The 20,484-nt window shown below is 59.2% G+C and overlaps 1 protein-coding gene across 1 annotated transcript in view; it reads right to left on the bottom strand.

Moving 5' to 3' along the window:
- Positions 1–19,582: 19,582 nt before the first annotated feature.
- Positions 19,583–20,484, bottom strand: part of CARD11 (caspase recruitment domain family member 11) — a 74,619-nt gene continuing 73,717 nt past the window's right edge. The window contains exon 11 of the mRNA XM_066343716.1: positions 19,583–19,935. Coding sequence (XP_066199813.1) covers positions 19,583–19,935 — 353 coding nt within the window. The remainder of the gene's footprint in view (positions 19,936–20,484) is intronic.

Genomic DNA, 20,484 nt, shown 5'->3' with positions numbered 1-20,484 from the left:
GGTGGGGGGGAATACCTGATACTTCTCTGCCTCCAGCTGGCACAGTTCTGGAGTTCCACATGACAAGATACAGTGCAACAGCCCAGGGCCTTGTGGGGGTGCCGGGCGACAAACAGCACCGCCCACCCGACCTCCGGGCACAAGAGTAACACCAGCGGTGGCAGCTCAGCCCGTTCCTCCTTGAGGAACGTTGAGGCTGTCAAGTCTTGGCACCAGGAGGTGCGTGTTAGTGATCAGTTCTTCTATTCACAGGTGAGGAGGCCGAGGCGGAGAAGGGTGAAGCATCGTGCCCAAGGTCACGAAATGAGGAAGTCGCCGAGTCAGGGTTGAACAGAAGGTCTTCCCAGCTCCAAGGCCACAGTGCTCATGGTGGCTTCACTGTCCAACCTTCTTTAAGAGCCCATAGAAGGTTCATGAATAACGTGTGCTGGGGGGTGGGGGAGGGGGCTGATTCTGCCTGTGGAATATCAAGGAAGGCTTCATGGAAGAGGTGACCCTTGAGTTTTCTTTTTTTTAATTTAATTTTTTTCTTTTTCATTTCTTTTCTTAAATAAAGACAGAAGAGCGAGACGTACTGAACTGGGCTGCGGTCTGTCAAGAGTAAGAATGTTACTTTTTTTTTTTTTTTTCCTGAAGCTTGAAACGGGGAGAGATAGTCAGACAGACTCCCGCATGCTCCCGGGATCAACCCGGCACGCCCACCAGGGGGCGACGCTCTGCCCCTCTGGGGCGTCGCTCTGTTGCGGCCAGAGCCACTCCAGCGCCTGGGGCAGAGGCCAAGGAGCCATCCCCAGCGCCCGGGCCATCTTTGCTCCAATGGAGCCTTGGCTGTGGGAGGGGAAGAGAGAGACAGAGAGGAAGGAGAGAGGGAGGGGTAGAGAAGCAGATGGGCACTTCTCCTGTGTGCCCTGGCCGGGAATCGAACCCGGGACCTCTGCACACCAGGCTGACGCTCTACCACTGAGCCAACCGGCCAGGGCCCTTGAGTTTTCTTATAAAGGGCAAGTGGGATCTGTCTCACGGAGATGAGGTGGGAAGGGCCCTGCAACTAGGGGAAACAGCATGTGCTAAGGCCCTGAGGCATGGGCGGCACCTGCATGGGGGATCAGGGCCTGCAGGGTGCTGTGTGAGGTTGGGGTTCAGGGCCCGTGTCAAGGTGCGTGTTGGGAGATGAGGGTGAGACGAGGGTCACTGAAGGCCCTATGGAAGATTTTGGGCTCCATTCCTGAACTTGGAGAATCCTCACGGCACTCAGCACGCTATGAAACCGTCTCCTTGCTTACACGCTTGAGATCGCCTCCTCACTATGGCGTAAGCTCCGGGAAACCGGGCACGTGGCCATTTTGCTCCTGTCTCTATCCCCAACGTCGAGCACGCAGTGGTAGCTCGATGCCTGCTTTGGGGGAATGAAGGAATGAATGAGTGAGTGATTGGATGAAGAAACATCTACCTGGGAGGTGTAGTCCCTGTAGCTGTATCTCTCACTGTCACTGTCCTGAGGTCCTCAGGTACATGCTGAGCTCACAGGGTGGTCCCACCTTTGCCCAGACAGGGGTGGGGTCCTGCTGGGGGTGTCCTGGGGCATCCTCCAGAACAGGGGTCCCCAAACTACGGCCCGCGGGCCACATGCGGTCCTCTGAGGCCATTTATCCGGCCCCCGCCGCACTTCTGGAAGGGGCACCTCTTTCATTGGTGGTCAGTGAGAGGAGCATAGTTTCCATTGGAATACTGGTCAGTTTGTTGATTTAAATTTACTTGTTCTTTATTTTAAATATTGTATTTGTTCCCGTTTTGTTTTTTTTACTTTAAAATAAGATATGTGCAGTGTGCATAGGGATTTGTTCATTGTTTTTTTTATAGTCTGGCCCTCCAACGGTCTGAGGGACAGTGAACTGGCCCCCTGTGTAAAAAGTTTGGGGACCCCTGCTCCAGAACATATCTAACTTGAAATTCCTGCCTGCGACCACCAGGGGTCGCCCGTGCCACACAGGAAACCCCAGCGAAGGGCCCTGTTGAATTTGGGGGTGGGAGGCAGGGGGGGTGGTCGTGTGTGCAACAGATCCCATCCCTGAGCCGCAAATGAGTTCTCCAGGCTGCCATTTCTCCTCATCGGTGCCTGGGTTTCCTCTCCCAGAACCAGACAGGTGTGACCATGGGAAGGGGTCACTGGGGGATCCAGACCCAGGAGGCCTGGGACCGGGGCTTCCATCTGGCCAGCAGACCTGCCCAGGAAAGCTGGGTCAGCCAGGCCATTTGTCCGTGTCTGCCGCACAACCTGCCCCCACCCAGACGCTGGCCCAGGCGTGGCCAACAGTTTCTGCCCCCGGGGCCAGATTAGAAAGAAAACTTTTTTCACAGGCCGGACGAAATTTAAAAATGTTAAATACAAAAACGATTCGTTTAAGTAAACAAAATTTTATTATGTAATTTGTTTGTGAATAAATGTGAGTGAAAAAAAATTTTAATATACATTATTTTAATAAAAATATATTTTAATAAAATATAATTCCATACCGTATAAATATCCAAACTGTATCACAATCAGTCGCAACAATATTTAATTAATAGAATGAGCTTGAAGGGGTTATATTGCAAATAAAACAATTATTTTGTTTTTTACAAACAGCCTGGACACGTTTTCAGTCATCAACTGCAGCTATTGTCTATGTTGCAATGCCACTCGGTTCAGCACATGTGACCACAAAAATAACGAATTGTTTGACCTTGGGTGCGCACTGACAAACTCCGCCTAGAAGAATGTGGGTTTCACATCGCCGCTAAACGTCAAACAGTTCATATCAAGTACAGAGGAATACAAAAGTTGTAAATCTTTATAATGGAATTTTTTTAAAAAAAAATAAGTATTGCGAATCCATTCGACCAGTTACTGGAAGTTAACCCTGATTAGTCACATGCGGAATTCTTTTCCGCATATCACTATCTTCTTAAATATCTCGATTTCCAATAATCAAAGACGCTTACACGCTTCTGAGTAGCTGAGATTGTCAAGTAGCGGAGAATATTAAAAATTTAATCGCGGGCCGCACAAACTCATTACGCGGTCTGGATCCGGCCCATGGGCAATATGTTGGCCAGGCCTGCGCTGGCAGGCTTAGGGGAGCAAGGTCAGCCTCCTGACACTGCTCCCTGCACACTTCAAGCCCAGGGATCTGGACACTGCTGCCTTCAGCTGCCCAGCTGAGCTGTTTCCAAATAAGTTTCCACGCACAGTTTTGGGGGAGGGGGGTTGGGACGTCAACCTATCTTTGGTGGAGGACACCAAATTCAACCTATGCCGACAGGGTCGCGGCTCTGACCGTCGGGGTTCAGTCTTGCTGACGACCCTCCGAGAACCTGCGTGGGACACGCCTCAGAGCTGTCCCCCGAAGGTGAGGAGCTGGAGTGTGAATCCGCTCTCTCCGATGGGGGGTGTGTGTGTGTGTGTGTGCGGGGAGGGGATGGCCCGACACCTTGCGAGACGCTGGTCTTCTTCCTAACTTAGGGTCCCAGGCAGCACATTGCTGGAGTGTGTCATCAGCCCTGGAGGAGTATTTGCACCCCAGGAGCTGGGGAATGTTCCCCATTGGGGCTTTTCCCCTTCTAGTTACCCGCTCCCTCCCTCTCCACCTTCACTTTTGAGGGTCTCCCAGGGTGCCGGCTGCCAGGTCTCCCTGGCCAAGGATGTTCCCCCAGAAGGCACCTGTGTGGGAACTGCCTACAGGTGACCCCTGGGCTTGGCAGAGGGCCCGGCTGGAGGACAGCTGGGGCCAACGTCCAGTTTCCCAGTGATCACCTTGCCCGGCCGACCCAAGGCCTGGTTTGTCCATGGGATGAGCAGTGACCGTTGCTTGGCAGGGTCCATGCCAGGCTGACAGGGTGTGGCCAAAGGGCAGAGGGCGTTATCACGGGACAGAGCTGTGATTTACAGCAGTGGTGGGCAGCCAGGGACCGAGCGTGCGGGCAGGGTGCCGACAGGATGAGGGACCTGCGTGTCACTGAGGCGTGGTGCGTTGTGCTAGCCCATCCCCTGCCTGGTGCGGACAGGCGGGATAAATCAGCCCTCACGGCAAGCGGGGTGGCAGGGAGAGTTAATTAGGAACGAGAGGAAATACATTTCAACTCGCAAAGAAGCTGAGGGAGCGAGCAAAGGACACCCTGGCCCCCGCTGGGGTTGTCCACACCTCCCCCTACAGGACAGAGGACCAGGGATGCCACCTCGGCAGTGCGGTGCCGGTGCCGGCACTGGTGTGGGAGGGTGGGGCTGCCCGCTGTCCGCTGCCCGCTGCCCCAGGGGCTGAGCCCACCCTGCTGCTGTGGGCTAGACTGGCTAACTTCTGGGTAACACGGAGGAGTTTGTCCCGGGCTCCCCCCACTTCCCCTCGCCCCCTCCTCCAGCCAGCCAGCCCCTCGAGGTCCCCCAGAACTTCCCTCCCTTTGCTTGGACAGTGCCCGCTCCAAGAATGCCCATCTCACCCTGTCCACCCCTCCCCCACTCTGTGCTGCCCCCCCTTCCCTGCAGTGGGGTCTAGACTCCAACAGTTTTCTCCCCCAGTGGACTATGGGTGGGAGCCACGTCGTGGGTGGGTTAAGGCTCCTGACCAGGAGGCACTCACAGTGAGTGCCGCTGAGGGTGAACTGGGGGCAGGTCAGGGGCTGTAGGGAGGAGGGGGCCATGACCAGGGGACTTCTGGGGGGGGGGTGGTTGTGCTGCAGTAACAACTACCGTCAAATCTCCTCACAGAGGGCTGAGGCTTCTCAGGGCACGCGCAGTCGGCTGTGGTCTGCGTGCTGCTCAGGCGGCTGTCCCTGGGTAGGGACTGGACCAGACAGCTTCCATGTGTAAGAGGAAGCTGACCAGTCAGTGCTGGAAGTAGGGACCCGGCTGCAGAACCCACTGAGAGGGAGGTCCTGTCCCCAGGGCAGGGCAGTGCCCCGGAGGTGTCTGTCCTAGACGGGCACCAGGCCACACCTGCATAGACAAGAAGGTTCCCTCCGGCCTCAGAAAGGAGAGGAGAGGAGGGTGGACGGAGATGGTGTGGACCTTCTCTTGGAGACCTGGGCTGTGTCCAGTGTGCGGCGAGGGCGGCCTGGCCTCCAGGCGGTGGTGACGAGGGAGGGGGAGGGACCCTGCATGCGGCCACACTGCCCCCACCCCCTGGCCTCCGGGGCTCTCCCCCCCTCAGCAGCCTGCTCTGCCCAGGCCTGCCCTGGGTCCCTGTCTCACTCTGCAAACACTCGGCTCTGTCCTCATGGAGCCTGCACGTCCCCCGAGGGCAGGGATCGTGTCTGGACAGTGCAGCCCTCGGGGGGTGCGAGAGCAGCTTTGATAAATACTGCTTCTCAGACAAGAAGAATGTGAAACCGGGAGGGAACTGCCTTTTGTTGACCCCACAGGGGACGTACTCTGCGCTGCCTGCCAGGGTCCTGGGAACTCTCTCCCGGGGTGGGTGGGGGGATCATCCGCCTGTTTCCAGAGGCTGTGGGCAGAAGCAGAGGCCCGCCCAGCCCAGCGGAGCAGAGATGGCTGGCGACTGGGGACCCGGAGCCTTCCGGAAGGAGGTGGGGCGATGTGATCCCCAGCTGCCACTCTGCACAGGTCCTGCTTCTGCTGGTCTCAGTCCCACCCTCGGTAGCCTCTGAGTCAGTATCTCCCTCCCCCGAGGCTGGGCAAGGAGGTCAGAGGTGAAGGGAGCCTGTCTGGGGTCCCCAGTCCTTGTGGGAGGCACCCAGGGTCCCAGCAGGGTGTGGGCAGGGGACATCGACCAATCGCCCAGCTGAGGCTTCCTTGCCTGGGCCAGTGTGAACATCTGACCTCCAGATGGGGGTGTGGAAACTTCCAGAGGCAGCTAGATGCTCTGCGGGGGGGGGGGGGGGGGGGGGGGGGATGGGTTAGGGGAGGGGGGGCATGAGTTTTTAGAAGAGCTTATGGTTTTTGTCATTACAGAAGCATTGTGCGCTCCTTGCAACGTCCTCTGCCCAGGGGCAGGCTGAGCACCCCTCCCCCACCCACCTCGAGCTAAGCCCTGCTCAGTGAGTGTCTATACCCCCCCCCCCCGCACCCCCCCACCCCGCCTGCGTCCTGTGTGCACACGCTTCCCCACGCATTGCACGTACCTGTTCCCGGCGGCTGTTCCCACGTGCGGGTAGGTCTGGGACATCTTTACTTGTCAGGACAGGCGGAGCTGCTGTGCTCTCTGCCCAGAATTTCACGCCCCTCCCTCTCCCCAGGTCTTCCCTCTGCGCACTGTTGGGGCCCTGCCAGGCCACGCTGCTGCGGGCACCCGCGGCCACAAGCGGCCCGCTCCTGGGCGATTCGCCGGTGCGGAGGCTAAGCCGCAAACTCTGCTGTTTGCAGGCCTGGGCCTCGGTTTGCCGATCTGTGAAATGGGGTTCCAGCACCCCCGGCTTGACGGGATTGCCTCCCGCTGCGGGTGGGCGGGGCGCCAACGCGGGCTGAGCTCTGTGGGCGGGGGCGCCAACGCGGGCTGAGCTCTCACCTTGGGGGGCCTCGGCCTGGGGTGGGCGGCTCCCGAGAACAACGCAGGCCTCCGGCTCCGGGAGAACAGCAGGCTCTCCCCTGGCGGCCGGGGCGTGAGGATTAGATGCAGAATAATGCAGTCCCCGATCAAACCTGCAGCTGTAACTCAGGCCCCAGACGCTGCCAGCACCATAAATTTGGGCGGAAAGTGCAGCTCCAGCAGTTTGTGCACGGGAGCCGGGGAGGCCGGGTGAATTACAACCGTGGAGGCAGCGGCCCCCGCCCAGCATTGTTAGCCGGAGCCAGGGATGGATTGTGTGCTGGCTTTAATGAAATTGAATTTTAATTTATGTCCTAGCCCGCCATGGTGCGGGGTGAGGGTGCCCGGGCAGAGGTGGGCTCAGCCCCGGGGCGCCGTCGGACTCTTCAGGGTTGGGGGTGGGCAGCAGCCCGATCCTACAGGGATAGGATGATGGATGGGCATCCCCGGGGCGGTGGCATCGGCTCCCCAAAATTTCAAGGTCATGCCAGCCTGGGCGTAGTTTTGGGCAAGGGACATGACCTCTCTGGGTGTCTCTGCTGCCTGCCCATCTGGTCACACGTGCCTGGCTCACTCCGGTGTAAACTGGGTAGCAGGCTCAGGGAACTGAGGGTCCCTATCCCGCCCCCTAGTAGGGATTGAGAGCTTCCGCAGATGCTAGCCCCAGATGTGGGAGGAGGTGGAGGACAGAGGAATGACCCTGGGAGCCCTTCACTCACTCCTCTCTCCGGAGTGTCCACCCATGAGACGTTACAATCTTACAATCTGCGGCTACTTAACATAGGTAGCCTTTGGAGGGCCTGCACAGCGTGGGACCTCACCCGCGGTTTCCGTGTGTCCGTCCTCCGACCCCCGCTGCGTGCACATGGCACACGGATGCTCTAGGGCAGTGGTCCCCAACCTTTTTTTGGGCCACGGACCGGTTTAATGTCAGAAAATATTTTCGCGGACCGGCCTTTAGGGTGGGACGGATAAATGTATCACGTGACCGAGACAAGCGTCAAGAGTGAGTCTTTGACGGATGTAACAGAGGGAATCTGGCCATTTTTTAAAAATAAAACATCGTTCAGACTTAAATATAAATAAAACGGAAATAATGTAAGTTATTTATTCTTTCTCTGCGAACCAGTACCAAATGGCCCACGGACCGGTACCAGTCCGCGATCCTGGGGGTTGGGGACCACTGCTCTAGGGGACGCTGCAGAGTCCGCGTTGCCAGGTGAGCCCGGCCTGGTGGCTTGTCCGAGCTGCAGATGTCCTGCCCTTGGCAAGGCCCTGTCCTGCCTGAGCCTCCGTCTCCTCTTCCGACCCTGGAGGTGACGAGGGCCCCTTCGCCCAGGGGTGTGTGGGGGGCTCAGCAGGTCAGGTGTCTACGCGTCTGTCCGCCCGTGGAGAGGGGAGGTTCTCAGTGGCACTTCCAACACAGCCTTCTCGCCAGGCAGGGTGGCGGGGGCCGGCGGGGCCGACCGGCTGCGGCCTCCTCCTTCGGTCAGTGGGGATGGGCTGACCACCAGGCTGCGGCTGCTGAGCGAGGTATAAACCCGTCGGCCTCGGGAGACACTGTTGCCCGCTATCTGGACTGGGCGCGACAAGCCGTCGGTCCAGTGTGTATGGCAGGGAGAGCACCAGACAGTGTGCCAGGCACCTTTGGAAACTGTGACAGACCAGCTCCCCCCCTTCGATTTTCACAGGTGGGGGCACTCAGGCCCAGAGAGGGACAGACACTTCACTGAGGTCACACAGCAAGTGAGCAGGAGTGTTGGGGCCAGCCTGGGTCACCCTGATGTGGACCTGGGTGAGGTGACGTTGTCCCTGTGTCATCAGATACAAAGGAGGATGAGGGTCCCACCCAGACTTCAAACTCCATCCTCACAATTTTTTTATTTTTGTATTTTTCTGAGGTTGGAAATGGGGAAGCAGTCAGACAGACTCCCACATGAGCTTGACCGGGATCGACCCGGCACGCCCACCAGGGGGCGATGCTCTGCCCATCTGGAGCGTCGCTCTGTTGCATCCAGAGCCATTCTAGCGCCTGAGGCAGAGGCCACAGAGCCATCCTCAGCGCCCGAACCAACTTTGCTCCAATGGAGCCTCCGCTGCGGGAGGGGAAGAGAGAGACAGAGAGGAAGGAGAGGGGGAGGGGCGGAGAAGCAGATGGGCGCCTCTCCTGTGTGCCCTGGCTGGGAATTGAACCCGGGACTCCCGCACGCCAGGCCGACGCTGTACCACTGAGCCAACCGGCCAGGGCCCATCCTCACAATTTTTGGCGAGTGGACAGCTTAGCCTCTGTATGTGCATAGAAGAAGATGCCCACCCTCTGGGTGGCCCCAGCCAGTGTGGCCCGGTGAGTGGGTACAGACAGGACTCCAGCCCCACTTAGAACCCACCGGGCCAAGAAGGACCTTGATCGGCACGAACGTACGAACCACCCTCCACCCCAGAGTTATCTTTCTTTAAGTCTTCACTTCTTTCAGTATCAACACACTGATTATAAAAGGACACTTTGTGGGGAACCAGCGTTGTGGGCCCCAGAGAGTCAATAACACGAAAATGAATGTCTCCAACCCACCTTACATCCCTCCGTGATGGCGTGGAGCGTGCGCGTCTCGTGAAGGCGTGAAGCGTGCGCGCCTCGTGAAGGCGTGAAGCGTGCGCATCTCGTGATGGCGTGGAGCGTGCACGTCTCGTGATGGGGTGGAGCATGCGCGTCTTGTGATCGGGTGGAGCGTGCGCGTCTCGTGATGGCGTGGAGCGTGCGCGTCTCGCGGTGGCGTGGAGCGTGCGCGTCTCGTGGAGTGGAGCGTGCGCGTCTCGTGAAGGCGTGGAGCGTGCGCGTCTCGTGATGGCGTGGAGCGTGCGCGTCTCGTGGAGTGGAGCGTGCGCGTCTCGTGATGGCGTGGAGCGTGCGCGTCTCGTGAAGGCGTGGAGCGTGCGCGTCTCGTGATGGCGTGGAGCGTGCGCGTCTCGTGAAGGCGTGGAGCGTGCGCGTCTCGTGATGGCGTGGAGCGTGCGTGTCTCTTTCCCTCTGCAGGGATTCGTGCTGTGACACAGGCAGTGCGCTGTTTCCAGCTCCATGTAGACCCGCACCCATTTCCCGGTCGGAAACACGGAGAGGCCTGTTCTGTGTCCAGAGTCGCGAGAGGTGCAGCCAGGCTCTTGCCCTGTTCACGGGAGGGGGGGGGAGCGGGACGGGACCGGTTATCACGGGGGCCCCTGGAGAGCTTTCTTCCCCACACAGTCCGCCCTGGGCCAGTGTGAAGGATGCAGGATTTATCGACATGACGTTTGGGGCCCGGGGACCTCCTGGGTGTGCCAGGCCTTGGAGGGCCCGGGTCACGCGGGGGCGGAAGCAGCCGAGAAGAGCCTGCCCTTTGGCTCTATGGTGTTTCGCAGAAGGGAAATCGATAGCTCACGGTCCGGCAAGCTGGCGCAGGACGTCCGTGCCCTGGAGGTGACAGGGTGAGGCCGTGTCTCCGCAGCCCGGGGAAAGCTTAATCCTGGGAGATTTATGTCACCAAGAAATGCAGAACTCTGGGGCGGGAACATGGGGTCTGGTCACCGCTGCCTGTTACTCTGGCTGGAATCAGGTCAGTGGGCCTGAGGGAGAAGTCTGAGGGGACTGGGGTTTGTCGAGCTGCTGGCGGCCTGTTTGGGGGAATTTAAACTCAGTGGGGCGCACTAGGGGACAGATGGCTGTCATAGCCTACAGGGACGAAGGCCCTCCACTGGGTCAGAGCGTGACGGGGGAAAGTCAGGGCTGGGGTCTCCATGCACATATGAGTGACGTGTGACTGGGATCCCAGCACCCACGCCCACGTGTGGCCCACCACGGACCCGACGCGCCACACTCCAGCCACGTGCGTGCACACCGACTCCCAAAGCACATGCGTGTGTGCACAGGGGCACACACACAAAACTCTGGACACGTGTGTGTGCACGCACACCCAAGCACACGTGTGCCCAAACCCATGCACGTGCATTCCATCAAAGCACACATTTGTACACATGCATGTGTGTTTTGGTGAGTGTGCACAAACACACACCCACCACCGGAGTAGTGGCGCCCTCTCGCCACTAGAGGGTAGTAGAAGCCTTCCCCGCTTCCAAACTCATTTACTGAAACAGGCACGTGTGTTCATGTGAACACACACACACACAAGCACACACACACACGCATGCACGTGCTCGCACACACAGAGTAAAAAAAAAAAAAAAAGCAAAGTACAGAAACCCCCGACAAATAGAGCAGCTGATGGTAATTCAAGCCGACGTCGGCCGTAAAGCCTGGAGGCTGATGATAATGAATTATGAACGCCTGGTGCTATTTAACAGAGATGTTTAGGGGTCTCCCGCCTGGGCCCGGCAGCCGAACCGAGGGCTTCCCGACATGCACGCCTGCTGGCTCGGTCCCTTCTCCAGGTGTTGGGCACGGGGTACACCTCCTTCCCTTCACCCTCCTCCTAACTTCTCTCTGCACCCTGCAGAACTGCAACGAGGTAAAGAAACCACATTTCTGATGGGAATGTCGTGTCCTAGGGTCACAGCTGGCCACCCGGCTGGCCCAGTCATGATCCAGAATGCTGCAGAGAGTGGGTCCTGCAAGTGCAGCTGTGTGCCCAGGCCGACCCCAGGCCGGACCTGCGGGGTCCTGCGGCCAAGCCCTGGGTTCCTGCCCGGCCCCTGGAGGGCTGAGGTCTCACAGGGCCTGACCTGGCCTGACAGGCCCCACCCCCACCCCTCACGCTGCTCCGGGGGGTCTCAGGACTGACATGAACTGTTCTTCCTTGACTCCTGTTTGCAGCCTAACTTCACCTGGCTCTTGTCTGGTGCAGAGGGTGACCGGGAGTGTCTGGGAAGGTGTTAAATGTAAGCTGTCAGGGTCTCCAAGGACAGGAAAGACGGCCTTTCTCTAGGTGAGTTCTGGGCCAGGCCTCCTGGGCTCAGACTTTGTTTGAAGGTCTGCATTCCTTTCTGCGTTGGGGGCTCTGACAGGGCACCCCCAGCCATGCTCAAGGTCAGATATACCCCTCAGGGTCACTTGTAAGGAGGCTGGCTGGAGGGGCTTTTGTTGTGACACCGTAGGCCCTGGCCTTGGTCCCAACCTCAGCACTTGTCTGCACAGCAGACCTTGTCTCTCTCCTGTAGCATGGAGACAGGGCTGGGTCCTGGGCCTGCGTCCGCATGCTCGAGGCTGTGCTGGGGTTGGGTACAGAAGGATGGACCTTTTCATCAGGGTCCACGGACAGAATTCAGGGCTCTGTGAGTTTGTGTGTGTGTGTGTGTGTGTGAGACAGAGACAGAAAGAGAAAGTCAGATAGGAACAGACAGACAGGAAGGGAGAGAGTTGAGAAGCATCAACTCTTTGTTGTGACACCTTAGTTGTTCATTGACTGCTCTCTCTCAGATGTGCCTTGATGGGGGGGGGGGGCTACAGCAGACCGAGTGACCCCTTGCTCGAGCCAGCAACCTTGGGTTCAAGCTGGTGAGCTTTTGCTCAAACCAGATGAGCCCGTGCTCAAGCTGGTGACCTCGGGGTCTCGAACCTGGGTCCTCAGCATCCCAGTCCGACGCTCTATCCACTGTGCCACTGCCTGGTCGGGCTTGCCCTGTGAGTTTTTTTTTGCATTTTTCTGAAGCTGGAAACAGGGAGAGACAGTCAGACAGACTCCTGCATGTGCCCGACCGGGATCCACCCGGCACGCCCACCATGGGGCCACACTCTGCCCACCAGGGGGCGATGCTCTGCCCATCCTGGGCGTCGCCATGTTGCGACCAGAGCCACTCTAGCGCCTGGGGCAGAGGCCAAGGAGCCATCCCCAGTGCCCGGGCCATCTTTGCTCCAATGGAGCCTCGGCTGTGGGAGGGGAAGAGAGAGACAGAGAGGAAGGAGAGGGGGAGGGGTGGAGAAGCAAATGGGCGCTTCTCCTGTTGCCCTGGCCGGGAATCAAACCCGGGTCCTCCGCACGCTAGGCTGACGCTCTACCGCTGAGCCAACCGGCCAGGGCTACCCTGTGAGTTTTGACTGGAAACAATTACATCTTCATTTTCTCCAACCCCTAATCAGTAGGTGTCCCCTTCCACTATGATGGGAGGCCACGAGCCACGGGGTATGGGACCTGCTCCCCAATAGAAACACAAGCTCCTTGTGTGTGGCTGCGGCAGCCGCAGGTGCCTGAAAATGCACTGTAAGTCACGCTCCTCACGACTTCGGAATGACAGTGGCCGGCACCGTCACTGGGTCTTGCTTAATGCATCACACACACACACACACACACACACACACACACACAGCACGTCAATGGCCAGATTAGGAGTCGGCTCTTTAGCTATTTTGGTTATTATACTTCAACAAAGACGGTTCCTTTGCAATCCCATGTTTTTACTTAATGGGAGTTAAAGACCTTCTTTGGAGAGGGAGTGTCTTTCGGATGCCCAGGGGGTTCCTGGCGCCAAGGTGATCGGATGGGCAGGGGGTCCCCAGGCCCGTGGGGTGGGATGACTCCTCCAGGCAGGGTCTCCCGGGGCGGGGGTCCTGGAGAGAAGCAGGGGGTTCGCAGTGCAGAGTGAGTGGGTCAGGCTGGGCGCTGAGTGAGGCTGGTGGGGTTGACACCATGTATGGTGCAGTGTGAGGAGTGGGCTTTCGGGAGGGGGGAGGGAATGTGTTTGTTTGGTTTTGGACATTCCATTTGGGTAAAACACCGCTGGAGAGGCCAAGGGACCCCGGCCGCCCTACCTGCAGCTGACGACAGCTGAGTTGGAGATGCCAACTTGGGAGTTCCTTGCAGGGGCTCCCTGGGTCCTCACGGTGACCTCAGGTGGCATGTCACCTGGGTCTCAGCGTCTCATTCTCCAGATGACCTTTGGGGGAAGGGTCACAAAAGTTATCTCAGGACTCAGATGTCACCGTGCCCTCCTGACCTCCCAGCCCACACACGCCCAAGGACCCATCACTGCCCACCAGCCACGCGTGCCCGAGCACAGTGGTCTGATGTCCGCCCTGGGCTGGGCTTTGGTCTGGCGACACGTGTCTTATTCCGGAGGAGCTGGTGGTCTTTCCGCCTTGGTTTCTGTCTCTGTCTCTGTGTGTCTCTGTCTCTCTTCCTCTCCGTCTCCCCCACCCCCCACCTCCCCGACACACACACACACACACACACACACAGTTGCACAGCCTCATGCACACACGCTCAGGTCCCCTCGGTGACACGGAGGCTGGGTAGACACACAGCACCGCTGAGAACATCAGAGACGACGGTGGCTGACATGTGACAGGAGAGAGGGCCGTTCCTGTGTCGGGTTCCCTTCCGGCCAGCGCGCTCGGCTCGGAAACCTTCAGCACAGTTTTCGATGAGCACCTGGGGTTTGGGGGCCGGCAGCCTGCGCCCCCAGCGTGAGCGCCCTTGGGCCCCTCGCTTCCACGTGGCTCATCCTGGTGCCCAAACGAACCAGAGAGCCAGGATCTCCTCTTTCTTCCCTGCACCCCCGCCCTGCTCTGCCCATGGGCACCAGGCTTCCTGCGGCCGGCAGGCAGGCTGGCTGGCTGTGGCCCCCTCTGGATGGCTCTGCCAGGGCAGGGGACCCGGAGACCCGGGCCTGAGTGCCCCTCGGGTCCTCAGTGGCACCAGGGGCAGTGGAGGGAGTAGGCCTGCCAGGGCAGCAGAGCGAGTGGCCAGTGGAGGGACAGGGGGACCGAGCTGAGCCTCACCTGCGTCCAGAACTCGGCCTTCTCCCACAGACCCCCCCGTGGCCGGGCCCGCCTCCCCTCCCGCACTCTCCCAAGCACCTGGGCGCCCCAGCCCTCCTGGATTTGGACTGACCTTGACCCCCCACCCCCACCCCTGCAAGGAAGCTGGATGTGAGCTCCGGGTGACCCGTGCCAGGGACGCCCCAGGTGGCTCTGAGAAGCCGGCGAGGTCCCGCTAGGCCTCGGTTTCCCTGTCTGTCAAATGTGGGTGATATTTTCCAGGGGCCAGGTTTGGAAATAACAGATGGCTACTCTGTAAGGTGTTTTCCTGAGGGTCTCATGCCCCCTAGGCCAGGGGAGTGGGCAATCCCTGCTGAGCTCACTCGGGGTGGCTGGTGCTCAGAGGCCCCGCGGGAGCGAGCACCTGGAATGTGAGAGAGACCGAGGCCAGCCTGGTCTCCCTGCGCTGAGCCACAGAGACCTGATAACAGGAGGCCGGAGCTGCCTGGGTGGCCAGTGGTACCCTGGACCAGACCTGCAAGGAGGGAGGACTCGGAGCCATGTGCCAGCCATGAATTAAAGTGATGTCCACCTTTGTTGCATGAGTTTTTAAAAAGAAATGCATATAAATTCAACTAAACAATTGGATCAGGAGAAAAAGTAGGTGTGAGCCAAGGGGGGTGACGGAGGGAGGGGGAAGGTGACGGTTCCTCTAAGCTGCATCTCCACCTGCCCATGTGGAAATCTCTCCCGCTGGTGGCTTTCTGGGACTTTTCCCTTCTCCAAAGGCTCACCTGGGTGGGGAGAGGGAGCCGGATTCACAGAGCATGAGGGCCTTTGGGGCTCGCAGTCATGGGCTGCCCTCACCCCTGACCTCTTCTCTGGGCACGCACAGTCCCCAGTGCCAGCCTGCCTGGCTCCACGCTGGTCACACCAGGGAGCAGGGGCCGCCTGGCACAGTCTGGTCCAAACAGCCCCTCTTCACAAGAACGTTGTGGGGACACCTGGGAGCTGGGTGGCTTGGCTCTGGGGCTCTGAGCTGCAAGTCACAGGGACGTGAACACCCAATATCAATGAGCAACTTGGAAAGAGCAAGAGAGAGAGAGAGAGACCTGGGGGGCGGAAAGGCTGAGGTGACGGAGGGGACAGGACCGTGGGCCTGCTGTCGAGGGAGGGGCCCACAGAGCTGGGCCGGAAGGTTCAGCCACCGCTCTCCAGGGGGGACAAAGCCCTGATTCAGAGCTTGTGCCAGTTCTCAAAGCGTACCACCCCCTCTCTTCCCCAAAGTGCTGCCGTCAGCTGCCACAAAGGTCACCGAATGGGAAGAGATGCCCACGGGCTCAGCACACCCCCGGGGCGGCCTTGCTCTCTGGCTGCTGTCCACGCTCAAGAGCTGTCTGGCCCAATATTCTCGGTCCCTCTGAAGACGTGACCCTAGACAGCCTCTCAAAGCACCCCAAGCCAAGAAACACAGTCCAGGAACCCAAAAAAGGAATTTCAAGACGCGTCTTTCTCAAATGTTAAGGAGTGGATGCTATAAAATACGATCTTTCCCCCTTCTCAGCAGCTTCTCCTGTGGCTGCCTCTTTTGGAAAATTTCCGCCGCACGCTGACCACAATTCTTGCCTAAGTGCCTCTCTTGCCCTCTTCCAGGTCGGGGAATGGTGGAGGAGAGAGAGGACCGAGCAGGTAGAGTGGGAACGTCAGGAGGAGTTCAGTCTATCCATCGCACAGCAGCCCCTCCCTCCTCCTCCCGTGGGCTCTCTTGGACAGGGTACTCCATCTGCCTCAGGACCTTTGCACGTGCCGTTCTCACTGCTTGAGTGCTACTGCTTCACATCTTTGCATGGCTTGCTGACAGTCCGTTGAGGCCTCTGCTCAAGTGTCCCCTCCTCAAGGAGGCCACCCCATCTAAACAAGCGCCCCCGTGTGACAAACACTACTGTTTGCCTCCATAAAGATCAGTCCTGTTTTCTATGTTTGAGTGACAATGTGCAGAGTCCCAAGGCTGTATGTGCTTAGTGTTGGCCAATGAGATGGAAGGGGAAAGACCGCTGGGGCTGCCGGGGGGGAGATGTTCCTCCACGATTAAAGGAGAGACTCTCCTTCCGTCTTGCTCTGGGCACCAGCACGTGAGGAGGTGATGGCTGGAGCTGTGGCAGGTGTCACGAGGAGGTGGCCAGCCCGAAGGGGAAAGCCAGCAGTTCTCTCGAAGAGTCAGAAGATCTGGCAAGACAGGACTTGCTTCCTACACGGCACCAAGCAATTGGGCCGAGTCCCGGCTGCCCCCTTCTACATGGATTATGTGCTGACCGATTTGCCATGGTCTCCACCTGTCCCTAATGCCTCCCCTCTGGCTCACTTCACTCATTCACATCCTTGCTGGCCACTGGGCAACTCCAATGGCAACGCAATAACTGTCCATCCCGGCAGGCCGCTGGCCTCCTGAGAAAGGGACTCGGGGGCTGAAACATCTCTGGGTTCTAGGACCCAGCCCCGTGCCAGGAACCACAAGAACCACATCTGCAGTGTCCAGCTTGCGTCTCTTCTGTCCAACACGGGCAGCCCCCAGCCTCACGAGCTCACTGGACATTCGAGAGAAATCGAGTATGACCGAGGAATTACATGTTTAATTTAATTTTAACCGATGAAATGTCAGTAGCCCTTGTGGCCAATGGCTGCCATCTTGTGCAGTGTAGCTGAGACCTGTGTCCCTCTCTCTGTGGCTTCCAGGGCATTTTCAGTTTTTGGACTTATTGGGTGGGTGAGGTGACCAATGACGCTGTGCCTCCTCCCCCGGGGGCTCCTCCTTGTCCCACCTGCCGCTGTCCCACACCCTCTGAGCAGCAGAAACACGGCTTAGCCCCCTCTTGTCTCCCGGGAGGTTGGTGGTGCAGACAGCAGCCCAGGAGGCAGAGCCCCTGCCACACTGGGGGTCACCTGCCAGCTGTTTGCCCCGAGCAGCTACCCCGGGGGGGGGGCGGGCAGGAAGAGGTCTGCAAAGAAGACCCTGTCGGTGTGGAGACTCGTTGAAGGTGTTTGCTGTCTTTGTAACAACCCAGGAGTTCCCAGAATGGGAGGTGGGGCCCAGGTGGATGAAATGAGGATACGAATTCTCTGTGACTCACTGACCACAGGCGGGATTCTGTCCCTTCCCCTCGGATCTGGGCTGGCCTTTACGATTCACTGTGCCGCGTCCGGGACTCCTCAGGCTGGGCCGGGAGAATCTCCCTGGGGACACTGTCCCTGCCTGTGAGCCCCGAGTCACCCTCTCCCCCCGGAGGCCGCCATGCTGGAGGTAACGTGCCGGGCCCAGGCCTACGGCCTAGTTAAAACTCAAGGCCGGAGCACGGGTGATTGAAGCCCACCTTCAGGTGACATCCCAGTGACGGCTGAGGACCCCAGGCAACCAGAGTTGTTGCCCAGCAGGGCGCCGTCTGCATTCCCGAAGCAAGAGAGAGATTTCAAGAAAAGGGGCGCCGTTTGAAGCCACTAAGCACTGGGGTTGTTTGGTATGCAATAACAGATAACCAGAACAGGGGACACATGAGGACCACCCCCCACACCTGCCACAACCCCTGCTCGAGATGCCCCAGAGACTCTGGGGCCAGTCGTCAGGCTGGTTCTGGGATGATATTCAGAAAAAGGTGACAACAGGCCCATGCAGAGTCCCGTAGCTGACGTGGCAGGAAAGGACAGTGACCGCAGGGGTCCTGGACGTTTCCTGCGGGGCCTGCTCTAGCCCTTCGGGGGCTGGACTGTGGGAGGAGCAGGGGAAGAGGGAGGGACTTCACCCGCGGCAGGGAGGAATCCAGGACTTTCCACAGTGGGGACAGCCTGCCAGGAAGTAGGAAAAGAGAGGCCCAAGACGCACACGCCAGGGTGAGAGAAGAGAGCAAAGCATGGAAGCGTGCGGCTAACGTGCTCGCTGTCCCGTGACAAAGGGGCAAGGAGACTCTCCGTCGCTGGTCTGTGCAGGGACGCTCTGGAAGGGCACGGTGACACTCACGCGTGGCTTCCCGTGTGCGTCGAGAGCCGGGGCCGGGGCCGGCATCGTCCGTGGACGGCCTTTTATTAGAGCGTGTGGCTTTTGAACTCTGTGAATTTCGTCTCTTAAGAACGGATGCAAAAGCCCAGATTGAGAACGAGGCTGAAGCCGCTCCACCTTCCGTGAAGCCTCACCGCCCTTGGGGGTCCCCAGTTCCTGCAGCTGGCCCGGGAGGTGGCCTGGCTGGCCTGGGTGGGCGGGTGGGTGGGGGAGGTGGAGCCACAGTGGGGGTGGGGGGCTCTGGAGGGGCGCTTCCCCGTTGCGGCTGCTGGTTTGGGTTCTTGGGGTTTGAAACGGAAACGACAAAGCCAGGGTTCAGCCCCGGTGGGCACGGCCCTCTCTCCTCTCGCCGGTTTCTCGAGTCCCAGGCCCTCAGGGCGCAGGGGCAAGGCTGTCGGAAGCTGTCGGGGGCCCCCGCCGAACATTCTGGGTAGGAAGAGGGGCCTGTCTCCCCCCACCGGGCAGCCCTGGCATGCCCGGTCGACCTTGGCGGCCCTGCCAAGTTCACATCTGGGAGGGGCAGCCACGCTGGGCTGTGGGGGGAGGGACACCAGACGCAGCGGCTTTTGAGGGCAGCGTGCTGGCATGATGCCAGGGCTCGAGGACCGTCCCCTGCGGGCATTCCACCCCCCTCCAATCCCCAACTGTGGCCTGGTTCGGGAGGAACCCAGGGCCTGCTCAGGCGGTCTGAAGCATGAGGAAACCCATATCCTCTCCGTTCGATCCTCCTGCGAGCTGGTCCCGCGCCAGCTGCCGCCCTGGCGCACCAACCACGTCCCCATTGCCCTGGACGGGCAGAGGCGAGGCCTGACAGCTGCCGCCGGGGCCCCAAATAGCACCTCTGACTTGGAAAGATCCAGCAGAGAGCCTGCAGCTGGCTGATGGGCCCGGCCTGGGTCGAGTCCCGGCTTATCAGCTGTTTGTGACTTCGGGTCAAGTTACTCAACCTCTCTGAGCCTCAGCTGTCTCCTGTATTAAATGGAAGAGAGTTCTGGGATCAGTAAGTAAAAGAATATTCACGCCCCGGCCGGAGAGCTCAGTTGGGTAGAGCATTGGCCCGAAGCACAGGAGTGGCCGGTTTGATTCCCAGTCAGGGCACCTACAGAAACAGCTCGTGTTCTGTTCTCTCTCTCTCTCTCTCTCTTTCTCCCCCTCCCCTTCCTCTCTTGCTGAAATCAATAAATTAAAAAAAATATATTTAAAAGAACATTCACAAAGTGCTTAGCACAGAGCAGGAAATTAAAAACAAACAAACAATAACAACCAGCTGTCAATATTCGTCTATCCTAAAAGCAACGAACAGTCCTTCATCTTCTGGGGGGGCCCAGAGACCCCTCAGGAACCTGAGGAAGCCAGGAGCTTCCCTGCAGAGACGCGCAGGTCGACAGACAGAGCAGGATTTCGGGGCTCTGAGCCGCAGGCTGGTGTCCTTGGAGGTAGACCAGCGTTCGTCTCTGGTGTTATCAGCCTGGTACAGGCTCCTGGCCGGAGGCTGGAGCTCGGGGTCCGGGCTCGCTGGGCGGGCAGCCTCCCCGAGCCCTGGGTGGGTTCCAGGGACAAACTCGACTCGCAGTCTCTGGTACGACCCCCCACCCCCACCCCGCGCTGCTTTTGCAGGGAGCCCCGTGCACTCTCTTCCCCATGCAGCTTCAGGGCTGCTGGGCTCTTGGCAGCTGACACAGCAGAGCCTGGCGCCCCAGCCAGCGGATGGTGTCAGGGGTCCCCTTTGAAATCCTCACAGGGACCGGTTCCCCGGGGTGCCCAACCCCAGCCTCCCGCAGACTTCATCAGCTCAGCCCGGGGAGCGACCCAGCACAGAGCCTCTCAGCACCCCTCATTCCTGACCTGCTCGCCTCCTCACCCCTTCTTATGAACAGATACACCACCCCCAGTCCTGCCTCGGGGGAGCCTGGTTAAAATTACTTGGGGAAAAAAAAACACACAACTCCACCACAAATTCTTTCCAGGTCACCCCTCCTTGTCCACCCTCCCAGCCCCCAAATTACATGCGAGCCTCGAGCCTGGCTTTATTCCGCAGGCAGACCTGAGACTCTGGATGGTAGATAAATACACACAAGTAAACGGCGGGCCTTGGGCTCTGGGCCCTCTGCCAGCCGCGTCTGTCCCCTCGGCTCCGAGGACTTGACGAGGACGCGCCGTGTCCGAGCAGCCAGTGCCGTTGCCTCCGCGCGGGGAAAATTTACGGTTCAACTTAAAGCTCTAACAGGGCGGAAGCA

This window comes from Saccopteryx leptura, chromosome 6, assembly GCF_036850995.1.
Source record: "Saccopteryx leptura isolate mSacLep1 chromosome 6, mSacLep1_pri_phased_curated, whole genome shotgun sequence".
NCBI lineage: Eukaryota > Metazoa > Chordata > Mammalia > Chiroptera > Emballonuridae > Saccopteryx > Saccopteryx leptura.
This window is presented reverse-complemented; position numbering and strand designations above follow the sequence as displayed.